We start from the raw sequence: 13,000 nt of genomic DNA, 5'->3' as shown, positions 1-13,000 counted from the left end.
TATAGAAGTCCAGGCAGGAAGCTCTATAACTGGCAACTAGAGAAGTGTGAGAGGAGAATATAAGGAGGTTGGGAGTGGAAGACAAGAAACAGCTGAGGAGGAGAAGCTACGGATCCCTGAGTGAGACAAAAAGGATTGCAAGGCAAACACAGAAAACAATCACTAAGAAACAACGTGATCTTTAGACATAGAGCGCGCAGCCACCCGCTGCGACTTCCTGACCCCGGGTATAACGGAGTCAGACGTGGCTCTTGACACCCTCGTGACAGTACCCCCCCTTTCACGAGGGGCCTCCGGACACTCAGGACCAGGTCTCTCAGGATGACAGGCATGGAAAGCCTGAATTAACCTGTTGGCGTTTACCTCTGACGCTGGAACCCACATTCTTTCCTCGGGAACGTAACCCCTCCAATGCACCAGATACTGAAGAGAGCGGCGGACCCGACGAGAATCAACAATTCTGGATATTTGAAACTCCAGATTACCATCCACAATAACAGGAGGAGGTGGCAGCGGTGATGGTTCTAGAGGTGGAACATACTTCTTGAGTAACGACTTATGGAAGACGTTATGGATCTTAAAAGTCTGAGGTAGCTCCAGGCGAAAAGCCACAGGGTTAATGACGGCTACTATTTTATAAGGACCAATGAACCTAGGGCCCAGTTTCCAAGAGGGAACCTTCAACTTAATATTCCTAGTAGACAACCACACATAGTCATTCACTCCTAGGTCCGGACCTGGCGACCGTTTCTTATCGGCCATGCATTTATATTTACCACTCATATTTTTCAAGTTAGCTTGCACCTTCTGCCATACCGATGAAAGAGATGAAGAAAACCGTTCCTCTTCGGGAACCCCAGAAGACCCCCCCTCTTTGAAAGTACAAAATTGGGGATGAAAACCGTATGCACCAAGAAATGGTGACTTGCCAGTGGATTCCTGACAGCGATTATTTATGGCAAACTCGGCTAACGGTAAATATGATGACCACAACTCTTGGTTTTAAGACACAAAACACCTTAAATATGTTTCTAGGTTTTGGTTGGTATGCTCAGTCTGTCCATTCGACTGAGGATGGAAAGCTGAGGAAAAGGACAAGTGTACCCCCAAACTGGAACAAAAAGCTTTCCAAAACTTAGAAATAAACTGGGTTCCCCGATCCGAAACCACATCGGAAGGGACCCCGTGAAGCTTCACGATTTCACTGATAAACACCTGAGCAAGAGTCTTAGCATTAGGAAGTGCGGGTAGCGCAATAAAGTGTACCATTTTGCTAAACCTGTCTACTACTACCAAGATAACTGTTTTACCCGCAGACAACGGTAAGTCAGTGATGAAATCCATTGACAGATGTGTCCATGGCCTATTGGGGATGAAAAGTGGCAATAAAGACCCTGCTGGACGTGTATGAGAGACTTTCGCGCGTGCACAAGTAGAATAAGTAGACACGAAATCTATTACATCCTGACACAACCTTGGCCACCAAAAACGACGAGACAATAGCTCCAAGGTTGCTTTACTACCCGGGTGCCCAGCAAGTGCCGAATTATGATGTTCCTTTAATAATTCAAGACACAGGTTTAACGGTACAAACAATTTCTCTGAGGGGCAAGAGGCCGGGGCGTCCCCCTGGGCCTCTAACACCTTTCCCTCTAGAACAGAGTGTACAGCAGAGACAACCACTCCTCTTTGTAAAATAGGTACCGGATCACTAACATTACCCCCTCCAGGGAAACTATGAGATAATGCGTCTGCCTTGGTATTTTTTGCCCCAGGACGATAGGTGATTACAAAGTTAAATCTGGTAAAGAATAGCGACCACCTAGCTTGTCTAGGGGTGAGACGCTTAGCCGATTCTAGGTACAGAAGGTTTTTGTGATCCGTAATCACCGTGACGGGGTGTATTGCTCCCTCTAAGAAGTGACGCCACTCTTCAAACGCCAGTTTAATCGCCAACAGTTCCCTATTTCCAATATCATAGTTCTTTTCTGCAGTAGATAACTTTTTGGAAAAGAAAGCGCAAGGACGCCATTTGCCAGGAGACAGACCCTGAGACAATACAGCCCCCACTCCCACCTCTGACGCATCTACTTCAACAATAAAAGGCTGGGAGACATCAGGTTGAATTAGAACAGGTGCCGAGGTAAATCTCTCTTTTAGAGAGGAAAATGCAATTTTAGCGGCATCAGGCCATTTAGAAAAATCAGTCCCCTTCCTAGTCATGTCAGTAAGGGGTTTAACGATCACTGAATAATTTTTAATAAACTTTCTATAGAAATTTGCGAAACCCAAAAACCGTTGTAGAGCTTTAAGGTTCTCAGGAAGATCCCAATCTAAAATTGCCTGGACCTTCCTAGGATCCATACGGAAACCTGAAGCAGATAATAGATATCCCAGGAACTGTATTTCCTGAACGGCGAAGACACATTTTTCAATTTTCGCATATAATTTATTCGTCCGTAGGACCTGCAGTACTTGCCTGACATGTACTTCATGTGTTTTCAGATCAGCCGAATAAATTAAGATATCATCTAGGTATATGACTACAAACCTGCCGATGAGATGACTAAAAATATCATTAACGAAATGTTGGAAGACAGCAGGGGCATTGGTCAGACCGAAAGGCATGACTAAATTTTCATAATGCCCCTCAGGGGTGTTAAAAGCTGTCTTCCACTCATCCCCTTCCTTGATACGAATCAGATTGTAGGCCCCCCTAAGATCAAGTTTGGAGAACCACCTAGCACCAGCAATCTGATTAAAAAGGTCAGGAATGAGAGGAAGAGGGTATGGGTCTCGGATGGTTATCCGGTTTAGCTCACGGAAATCTAGGCAAGGACGCAGGCCCCCATCTTTCTTTTTAACAAAGAAAAACCCTGCAGCCACGGGTGAAGAAGAGGGTCTGATGTGTCCCTTAGCCAGACTCTCGGAGATATAATCTTTCATGGCTTGTCTCTCGGGACCCGAAAGATTATACAACCTGGACTTGGGTAATTTTGCACCGGGAATCAGGTTAACCGGGCAATCATAAGGACGATGAGGTGGTAGCTTCTGACAACCCTTTTCAGAAAAAACGTCCTCAAAGTCCGAAATAAATGTAGGTAGGGAAGCTATGGAGGCGATTAAGCAATTGTTATTTAAGCAATTCTCTCTGCAATGCTCACTCCACTCCAATATCTCCCTGGCCTGCCAATCCACCACTGGATTGTGCGCTACCAACCAGGGAAGACCCAATACCACAGGAGAGGGAAGGCCCTCCAGAACGTAACATGAAAGACACTCATTATGGTGGTCCCCTACCCGAAGGTGTAAGTTATGGACAATGTGAGTGAGGTTTCTCTGAGACAGAGGAGCAGAATCAATAGCGAATATGGGAATAGGTCTCTGCAGCGTACAGAGAGACAAACCCATAGTGCGGGCAAAATGGGCATCTATCAAATTTACCCCTGCTCCACTGTCTAGAAAAAAAAAAAATAGACTCCGTCTTAACACCAAAAACAATAACCGCTGGCAACACAAATTGAGATGTTCGTATGGAGGAAACGTATACCCACCGGCTGACATCCTCCGCACAGCCTGGGGTTAGTAGTTTTCCGACGGTCTTTTGTTTTTGAGAAAGGAGGGACAGACATTAATGAAATGACCCCTCCCCCCACAGAAAAAACAAGCCCCCCACCTACGGCGAACCTCAGGAGGACGGACCTGACGAGAAGTTCCTCCTAGCTGCATAGGCTCATCTAAGTCAGTACAGACTAACTGCTGCTTGGGAGAGGTTACCAATTGCTCAGGAATTTTCGATCTCTCCCTAAGACGTCTATCTATTCTGATAGAGAGGGACATAACAGCATCAAGGGAAAGGGGGGTCTCATACAGCGCCAGCGCATCCTTAACCCTTTCAGATAACCCAGAGCAGAACTGACTCCTGAGAGCCGGGTCGTTCCACTGAGTATCCGTAGCCCACCTACGGAACTCTGAGCAATATTCCTCTGCTGGCCGATCTTCCTGTAGGAGTCTCCATAACTTCGACTCAGCCAGGGCGACTCGGTCAGGGTCATCATATATAAGACCCAAAGCCCCAAAAAATCCCTCCACTGACCGGAGAGCCTGGGAACCAGGAGGTAACGAGAACGCCCAGGATTGCGGGTCCCCCTGAAGCAGGGAAATAACAATCCCCACCCGCTGTTCTTCATTACCTGAGGAGTAAGGGCGCAGCTTAAAATATAATTTGCAGGCCTCACGGAACGTCACAAATTTGTCCCTTCCCCCAGAAAATCTGTCAGGAAGAACAACCTTGGGTTCTGTAACAACCTGGTTACCCATAGCAACCGCTGGGCTTGCGGTCTGCTGCATTTGCTGCTGTTGTTGGAGGACAGACGCCTTCAATCCTGCCACCTCCAAAGACAGGCCTTGAAGCTGTTTTGCCAAAGCAGCAATAGGATCCATATTGGATTCTAAGTAGAGAGAAAAAAAAAGAATTTTTATTTTTTTATTTTTTTCTCCCAAAAAATAAGGGCCAGTTATAATATCACGATCGGCGTGACTATCACATACGTGACACAGAGGGAGGGAAAGAGGAAGGCCCTGCCCAAGTGAGAGGGAAGGTGGTGACCCCTGACTTACCTTGCGGCTGGCACCTGGCTGCCCTGACGTCCCTAGATGGGTTTCTCACCCGTACGCCGATCACGTGCCTAAAACCCTGGCTTTCCCTAAGATGAGCCCTAGATAGTGAACAGGGCGGTGGGAACACTAGTCCGCACCACTAGCTCTAAAGGAAAACACCAAGGGGAGGACAGACAATACAGACTCAACATATAATCCCAGGTGGGCGACAACAGGAGACAACAAAAAGCCCAACAGGGATCCGGAGGGTAGCACTCTGGAACAACAACCAGGATTCACAGCTCCAGTGGGTCAGTATAGAAGTCCAGGCAGGAAGCTCTATAACTGGCAACTAGAGAAGTGTGAGAGGAGAATATAAGGAGGTTGGGAGTGGCAGACAAGAAACAGCTGAGGAGGAGAAGCTACGGATCCCTGAGTGAGACAAAAAGGATTGCAAGGCAAACACAGAAAACAATCACTAAGAAACAACGTGATCTTTAGACATAGAGCGCGCAGCCACCCGCTGCGACTTCCTGACCCCGGGTATAACGGAGTCAGACGTGGCTCTTGACACCCTCGTGACAGCTATAGAAGGTAGCTATAGTCGGGTGCTTTTTGTATAGGTAGTCAAATTCCTCCCCTGAAATAAGATTTTCAGTTTTAGCTTGTCGAAATATTTCAATAAGATCCCTTTGATATTTAGCTGTGGGGTCACCATCCAATCTCTCATAGGTATCCTTATCATTGAGTAAGGTCTGGCACATGTTTTTGTAGTCCGTAGTTTCCATCAGAACTATATTCCCCCCTTTGTCCGAGGGTTTGATTGTTAGATTATGCTTTTTCTCTAGTTCCAAAAGTGCTTTATATTCGTTTTTACTACAGTTAAAGCCACCATGATGAGAAGTGAGATTGGATAGATCCCGACAGACCTGATTGACAAAAACATCAATACAAGTGGGGTCCCCAATAGGAGGCATTTTGACGCTCTTGTTTTTGAGTGAAGTAAAGGGGCCCCTACCCTCTTGTGGGATGCTGTCACTCAGGCTATACAGTAAACGGACATCTTGGAGGATATCTGGTGGGACACCCATCTCCTTGCTTTCTCGCTTCGCGACTAGAGCAAAGTGTTTCCGCCACCTAAGTTTCCTAGCAAAAAGGTGGATGTCCCGAACCCAATTAAAGAAGTTAAAGCTAGAGGTAGGGACAAATGAAAGGCCTTTACTAAGCAGGCACATTTCTGTGTCCTGAAGTTGTTGGGTCGAGAGGTTAACTATTTGGTTGCGTTGCCCGCCGGTCTCCTGGTCTGGGGTGGTGATTTTTGGAACCGATTGCATAGGGGGTATGGTAAGTCTAAAAAATCTGACCCACCTCTCTCCTGTCTACCTCTTTGATTATTCCTCTCTCCCTTGCCGCTAGAGTTTTGTGATCTCCTTTGACCCCTACCCCTTCCTCTAAAGGTCTGGCCCGCTTCTCTTTCGTTCTCTGAAGCCTCAGTGTCACTGGATGAAATGTCAGTTTCAGGGCGTTTTATCTGTGATTTATTGCGATCCAATGTAGAATACACACGGTTATCCCGAAAATCCTGCAGGTCTCTATTAAACTGGCGATGTTTTCGCTCTTTAAGATGAAACTGGAATTTGTCAATAGTATTTTTAAGTTGAAGCTCTTTATTGGTAAATTCCGCTTCTCCCCCAAATTTTTGTGTTAGTTCAATCAGCTCTATACACAAAATCCCGGTGACAGGTTCCCTTTAAAGTTTGCATACAGGAACACATAAGAAATATAAAAAAAGGACTTGAAAGTCATGGGGTTTAGGACAAGCAGTTTGGAGGAGTACATCTGATTCCTGATTAACTCCAACCAACCAAATAAAAAGAAGGGGGAGGGTAAAATCAAGTGAGCCCCTGACGAAGCTCAAGGAGTGAAACCCGGGTCGGGCAAAAGCAGTAGTCGCTGGGATTTTAAATGCCTATTTTAAAGATTTGTTTTGTGAGTATGGACAAATAAAAACTTTTAAATAAATATCAACGGAGCTTCACTATTGCAGAAGCCACTTGTATTCACAGAAACCTATAAGAAAAGAAATCGAGGGATATAACTGCAGATTCACCTGGGGTATACCTGATTTGAGTTCGTGTGTAGATTCTGCGGGATTGCATGAGAACGTGGATTTCCGACAGAATATAGACAACTGGCTACGGAGGGTTTATATGCACGCCTTGTTTTACACAGCGCTGTGTGAGTATAATCGGTGCAGTGCAGGTTATCTTCTCATACGGACACTATTTTAATCTTTATTAGTTGCAGGATATCCATTACTAGGATATTTGCAGCCCTCGGCTCTCTTGAAAAAGGAAGAAGGAAGAAAGAAAAATTGTTTGTACACTGGCCTTGGTGATAAGCGCGGTTCAAACTCCATATATTTTACTTATTTAAAGTGTGACTGATCCCACATCACCTTTCGGACCTGCTGCACAACATTACTGCGGACTGGTGATACATTTATTTTATATTGTACTCTGCTGCTGATTGGCTGGAATGTGTCTGCTGACTGTGAGGTATAGGGTCAAAGTTTGCTCAATGATGATGTATAGGGGGCGGACCAAACATTGCATATGTTCGCCCGCCGCGGCGAACGCGAACAAGCTATGTTCGCCGGCGAATAATTCGGGACATCACTACCTCTGAGCACCTCTTGCTCTGACTCCAGTTTGTCATTGTTCTCTCTACCACCAGGACACACAGTTGAACTGTGCTCACATCTTGGCCTAGGCACGCAGCAATCTGCCTAGGTCTCTCAGTTCAAGAATTCTGTCCCTCTAAGGGTCTATTCACACGTCCGTTGTTTCTTTCCTGATCTGTTCCGTTTTTTGCTGAACAGATCTGGACCAGATCTGGACCCATTCATTTTCAATGGGTCCTGAAAAAAAATCTGACATTGTGCTGTCCGTTTTTTTCCAGGACCCATTGAAAATGAATGGGTCCAGATCTGGTCCGGATCTGTTCAGCAAAAAACGGAACAGATCAGGAAACAAACAACGGACGTGTGAATAGACCCTTAGTTTGTGACAAGTGGTGATAACTGGGATGACAAACAGGAGGCATTGCACAGTCATCCCACATGACTTGATCTGATTGAGGTTTTATGTGGCTATAAAAACTTTGTTTTTAATCTGGCTTTTACACCCCACCTACATGCCACAGACTGGAGTTGGGTGTTTGAAAATGTGATAATTTGCAGATCCTGGTGTCACCTTCTATTTCCTAAGTTTTCATAACCTTATGGGTTGTCCTTGTCCTTGTTAATGTTGCATTTTCAATGTTGAGGAGACTTCCAAAAACAGCTGAGACAGTGCTTAGGAACTTTTGGAAATCCCATGACAGTGAACGGAGAAAGCGGCACATACGCGGCTTGCAAACATTCATGGTGGGGTCCCATTTTTCGAGTAGGAGCCATACGTGTCCAAATGGGACAACCCCATCTATACAATGTACAATGCATCTATACAATTGAACTACAAAGCTAGCATATTGCTGGTGAAATTGTAGAATTTGTGCATGTGTGCTGCTTAAACAGTGCAGAGTAGCAGCTCAGGCAAGATGACTGCCCTCATCATGTACAGAAAGTGGAACACAAAAAAGAATATGTCTCAGTGGTTTTAGTTGGTAATAAAATATAGGAGGTATATGCCCTTTAAAGGATTTTATTGTATTTTTAAAAATGCTATACACCCATTATTTTCTTTGCAATACTTTATTAGTCATTTCTTAGTCATTAGTCAGCGCATATAAACATATTTAGCAACCATACCAACAGTACAACTTCAAAAGTTCAATAAATTTAAAGGAAAAAAGGAAAACTCCCCATATGCAGCACATATAACATTCCACAGTATGTATATATACATGGGCTGCAGCAGTCACTGGGGTAAGAACCTACCCCAGTGACTGCTGCAGCCAATCTCCAGTTTCCGTGGTATACAGCACCAGACTGTTGAAGCCATTGATTCGCTGCATCAATTATTAGGCTATAGCAAAGTCCATAAAGACCAATAGGGACCATGGGAGCGGATGCACACTGTGCTGTAGACAAATGAGGACAGAGATAGGGTGCAGTAGTCACTTGGGTACATATATTTTATTTATTTGGGTAGGTTATTTTCTTATTTTGTTGTTTAGGCTGCAGCGGTATACAGGAAGCAAATACAGAGAGAGGGCGGAGGGACAGCAATGGATCAGAGGTGCCATTGGAGATAAAATAATAAAGACTATTAAACTTAACAGACTCCCAGCAATTTGTCGCTCAGCTGATAAGTCACATGAATGTCTGTGAAGAGCAAATAAACCACACAGAGATTCCAAAAGGGAAACAGCAGAAGTTTTAGTTTCATTCTGGATGTGAAAGAAGAGTGTGACATATTGCTGAAAGTAGTACATAATATATAAATGGACATATTTTTACTTTTCTTCTGAAACAGAACCTGTCTTGTCAATGGGCTGAGTCTTGGATTGGAGATCACCATTCACTTCAGTTAAGCAGGGGCTATAATTCCAGACACAGCCCATGAACAAGAGGTACGCTGTTTCTAGAGAAAAAATTATTATTCATTTTAATCCAGAATAACACTGTTTGGCTACATTCAGACGACCGTTAGTGTTTCGCGGTCAGCAAATTGCGGATCCGCAAAACACGGATACCGGCTGTGTGCATTCGCATTTTGTGGAATGCACAGGGCCAGCCCTATAAAGAAATGCCTATTATTTTCTGTGATTGCGGACAAGAATAGGACATGTTCTGCCAATAGGACATGACCCATTGGAAAGCGGACCCAGAAAAAAGGTTGTGTGAATGCACTCTTACTGTGGAAGGTTGATGGAGGCATTTTTCTTTTAAAAATAGATTTAGAAGATTGTAATAAAAGTTCAAATATTTTAGAGACTGAATTTGATACAAAATTTGAAACATATTTTCCAACCGATTCAATACAAGATTCTTTACCCAAAGAAAGTAAAAGTAAATCTGTTGTTGAAAATTAAAAGTAAATACAAAATATGTATAAATAAACCTGAGGCAACAGCGCACCTTTTATGCTGTAGTATAATCGCTTAGGCCATCCTTTTCTAGAATTTACAGCATACATAATCCCTGATAAAGGAAGACCTGGTGGTGTAAAGCATCTAGGTTTCAGTGGAGGTGTCCCTGAAGCAAATGTCCAACCTGGAGCACCATTTTTTTATATATTAAATATGTAGGATTCATTTAACTGAGTATATCTTTGTTTTGTTCAAATCTCCATACTCGATTCAGTGCTCCAAATCCTCAGTCAAGACACAGAGGCCCAGATTTACTAATGCGTCTGCACCAAAAATCTGTCTATAAAGTGACACAATCTGGCACAGAAAGGGTTTATAAACTTTTTTATTAAATGCTTGACGAAGGGGTGGTGCTTATAAGAAAGGGATGGAGCAAAACGTGAAAGGGGTGGGGCCTAAGATGCGCTATTATGCAAAATCCTGCCTTAAAGTAAGTCAAACAATAGTTGTCGTAGAGTCAGAGAAGTGTCTATCCCTGCACCAGATTTATCATCCAGCCTGAGCCCCTGTGATACATCTGGTGCAGGTCTACACAGCCTGTCTAAGCTTACGCCATCTTTACGATTAGAAAATCTGAGCCAGAGGTTTAAAAAGAAGATTCTGGCTGCCTGCAGGCATTGGTAGGGAAATTTTAGGAAATGATTGCATACAGTTTATACTGTATACTGAACTTATCCAATAAAACTAAATGCAGTCACACTGCTAAGCTCCCCCTAAAGGCAGCCAAAGACAATCAGAAATGTATAACAGAACTTAGTCTATGCAGGGAATAGCAAGTGGTATAAAGATTAAGAAATGGTTCCGTACAGAATGCTGAGCTTCAAATGGGTTTAAAAACAGAACTTTTAATTTAAATGTAACTAAGCAAGCATCTCATATAGCAATTTTTTTTCCAGCTTATATTACTGATGAGTGGATATCAAAGAAAATCACAAATCATTTCTATTTGTTTATTAAAAATAATTATTTGCATATATCATTTCTATTTATTTATCATCTATCCGTGGCTTAATCTATCTATCTATCTATCTATCTATCTATCTATCTATCTATCTATCTATTGATCTATCATCCTTACTCCTGCCTTTGTATAGAAAGTAACAGTAGCATGCTCAAGTTTCAAGAGGTATCTCTTCATACTTATTTATAAAGGCAGAGAACGTGACTGCCCTACTTATAATGATCCTCATTTGCGTGTATAGACACACTTATTGACCATTTCCATCAATAAAGGTTGAACCGTTGAGTCTCAGTTGGGTCACAGCATTCTTAAGACTTAAACCAAGCTGGGATTTGTATGACTCAACAGTTTGTCCTCTTTATGCTGTTTGCACTTCTTTATGGTCTTGTATTCAGCAGCAGTCTCTCAGTCGTGACTGCTTGACTTGACTCTCCACACCACCATAGTATGCAGCTGATTTTATATCCAGATGTCACCATCCACTTATCTCAGATTAGGTTATAGTCTGTGCATTCACAAGGTCATAATACTCCCCTCGCTTTGCCAGAAGCTGTTGGTGAGTTCCCTTTTCTATTACTCTTCCGTTTTTCATTACGACAATGAGATCTGCATTCTGGACTGTGGACAGTCTATGAGCAATCATGATGCAAGTCCTTCCCTTCCGTGCTTGATCTAGGGCTTGTTGTACAACCTGACCATGACAGAAAAAGATCAAATTCAAGTTTGACCAGAATAAGTAGAATAGATTATACCTGTTAATGTTGGGTAATGAGGCATGCAAGAACATTGTAATACAAATGATGTTTTATTCTCACCTTTTCACTTTCATTGTCCAGTGCTGAGGTGGCTTCATCAAGCAGCAGAACTTTTGGAGAACGTATCAGTGCCCGGGCAATAGCGATTCTCTGCTTTTGACCTCCAGACAGTTGAGTTCCTTTACCTCCAACTGATGTGTTATATTTCTGAAAGATGAATGGTACATGTAATAAACATCTTAACAGCACAATAAGGCCTTGTGTACTTGTATTATACTATTATGTGAGTCTTATACTATTATTTTTAAAAAATGTAGCACATTGCAATGTAAATTCCTGTTACAACATCTTCTGTATGCCCAAAAATTGGAATTTGCCTCTCAAAAACTACAGGAACTTTGTGTGGTCCAGAATATAGGATGGCCCTTTGTCCCTGATCCATGTCACTGCTTCCAGCACCAAATAATATAACAGGAGGTACACTTTAAAGGGGGTCAGTCTCAGGACCCAGGGCAGTATGGGAATGCATTATAAATTAACATTATTTATCTAGATTATCTTCCCTTGCACTTCCTCATAGTAGGTTGTGACTGTCCCAGATTCCAGCACTGCACATGGCCCCTCATTTTGCTCTGGAGCCCCTGTTTGCCAGGATACCATGGCAGAGGAGGCACTCACTTGATTATTGTTTGCCTTCCTGCTTGTTTGGACTTGCTACTGTTTTCTACTCTGTTACATTAAACTTGCCAATGTTGCTACTCAGTTACAAGTTACATTTGACTTGCTACTGCAGCTCTGTGCAGCACTATTACAGCTCTCCTACTCCAAGTGTATTTCATCCCAGCTCTATCACTGTATGTCCAAAAATCAGCATTTCACAGTGTGACGGTAGTAGAAAATATCCCCGTCAAGCTTCCCATAAAAGAAAATCACCCAATATTCCACAAGTAGGAATATCCCTGGAATCGCCGAATAATCCACACATGAGTCAAAATGCTGGAACAAAATGAGACTCTCATTACTGGCGCACAGAACTCACAATTTATGCCGCATAAAACTCCTCCTCTGGGCCAGGCTAGATAATTGAGTTTTAACAATACACACAGCTCAATTGTCTGCTGGCCAGAACATTTACATTTTTAACACTTTCAGAAAAGTACTTTCTATCCCACATACAAACATAATTTCAACCTCCCTGTTCGGTACACGAATACATTCATTCTTGACATTTGGAACCGAACAATATAGACCTTAAAATAGCAGAGAGAGAATTAAACTGAAGCATATAGGCAATTGCATCAAAGTCCTTCACACACAGCACTACTACAGCTGTTCTACTCTAATGTGTTCTATTCTGTTTCATTGTTGCACATATACAACTCAGCTTTGTGCAGCACTATTACAGCCCTGCTACTTCAAGTGTATTTCAGTCCTGCTTTATCACTGCATATCCACAAATTAGCATTTCACAGCACTACTACAGCTCTTTTCAGCTTCATCATTGTACAGCTACAGTACCAAATCATCAGCTTTGCAAATCAACTACCTTTGTAGATCTGGTAGGTTCCCACTTCTACTCTATCAGTGCTCC

The 13,000-nt window shown here is 43.0% G+C and overlaps 1 protein-coding gene across 3 annotated transcripts in view; it reads right to left on the bottom strand.

The window, feature by feature from the left end:
* Positions 1 to 8,347: 8,347 nt before the first annotated feature.
* The window catches only part of LOC122937713 (ATP-binding cassette sub-family B member 5-like), a 383,155-nt gene continuing 378,502 nt past the window's right edge, over positions 8,348 to 13,000 (bottom strand). For all 3 annotated transcript variants that reach the window (XM_044292700.1, XM_044292698.1, XM_044292701.1), the window contains exons 27-28: positions 11,470 to 11,616; positions 8,348 to 11,345 (exon numbers count right to left, since the gene is read on the bottom strand). In XM_044292700.1, the coding sequence (XP_044148635.1) occupies positions 11,148 to 11,345; positions 11,470 to 11,616 (345 nt within the window). In that variant the 3' untranslated portion in view covers positions 8,348 to 11,147. The remainder of the gene's footprint in view (positions 11,346 to 11,469; positions 11,617 to 13,000) is intronic.

This window comes from Bufo gargarizans, chromosome 5, assembly GCF_014858855.1.
Source record: "Bufo gargarizans isolate SCDJY-AF-19 chromosome 5, ASM1485885v1, whole genome shotgun sequence".
Lineage (NCBI taxonomy): Eukaryota > Metazoa > Chordata > Amphibia > Anura > Bufonidae > Bufo > Bufo gargarizans.
This window is presented reverse-complemented; position numbering and strand designations above follow the sequence as displayed.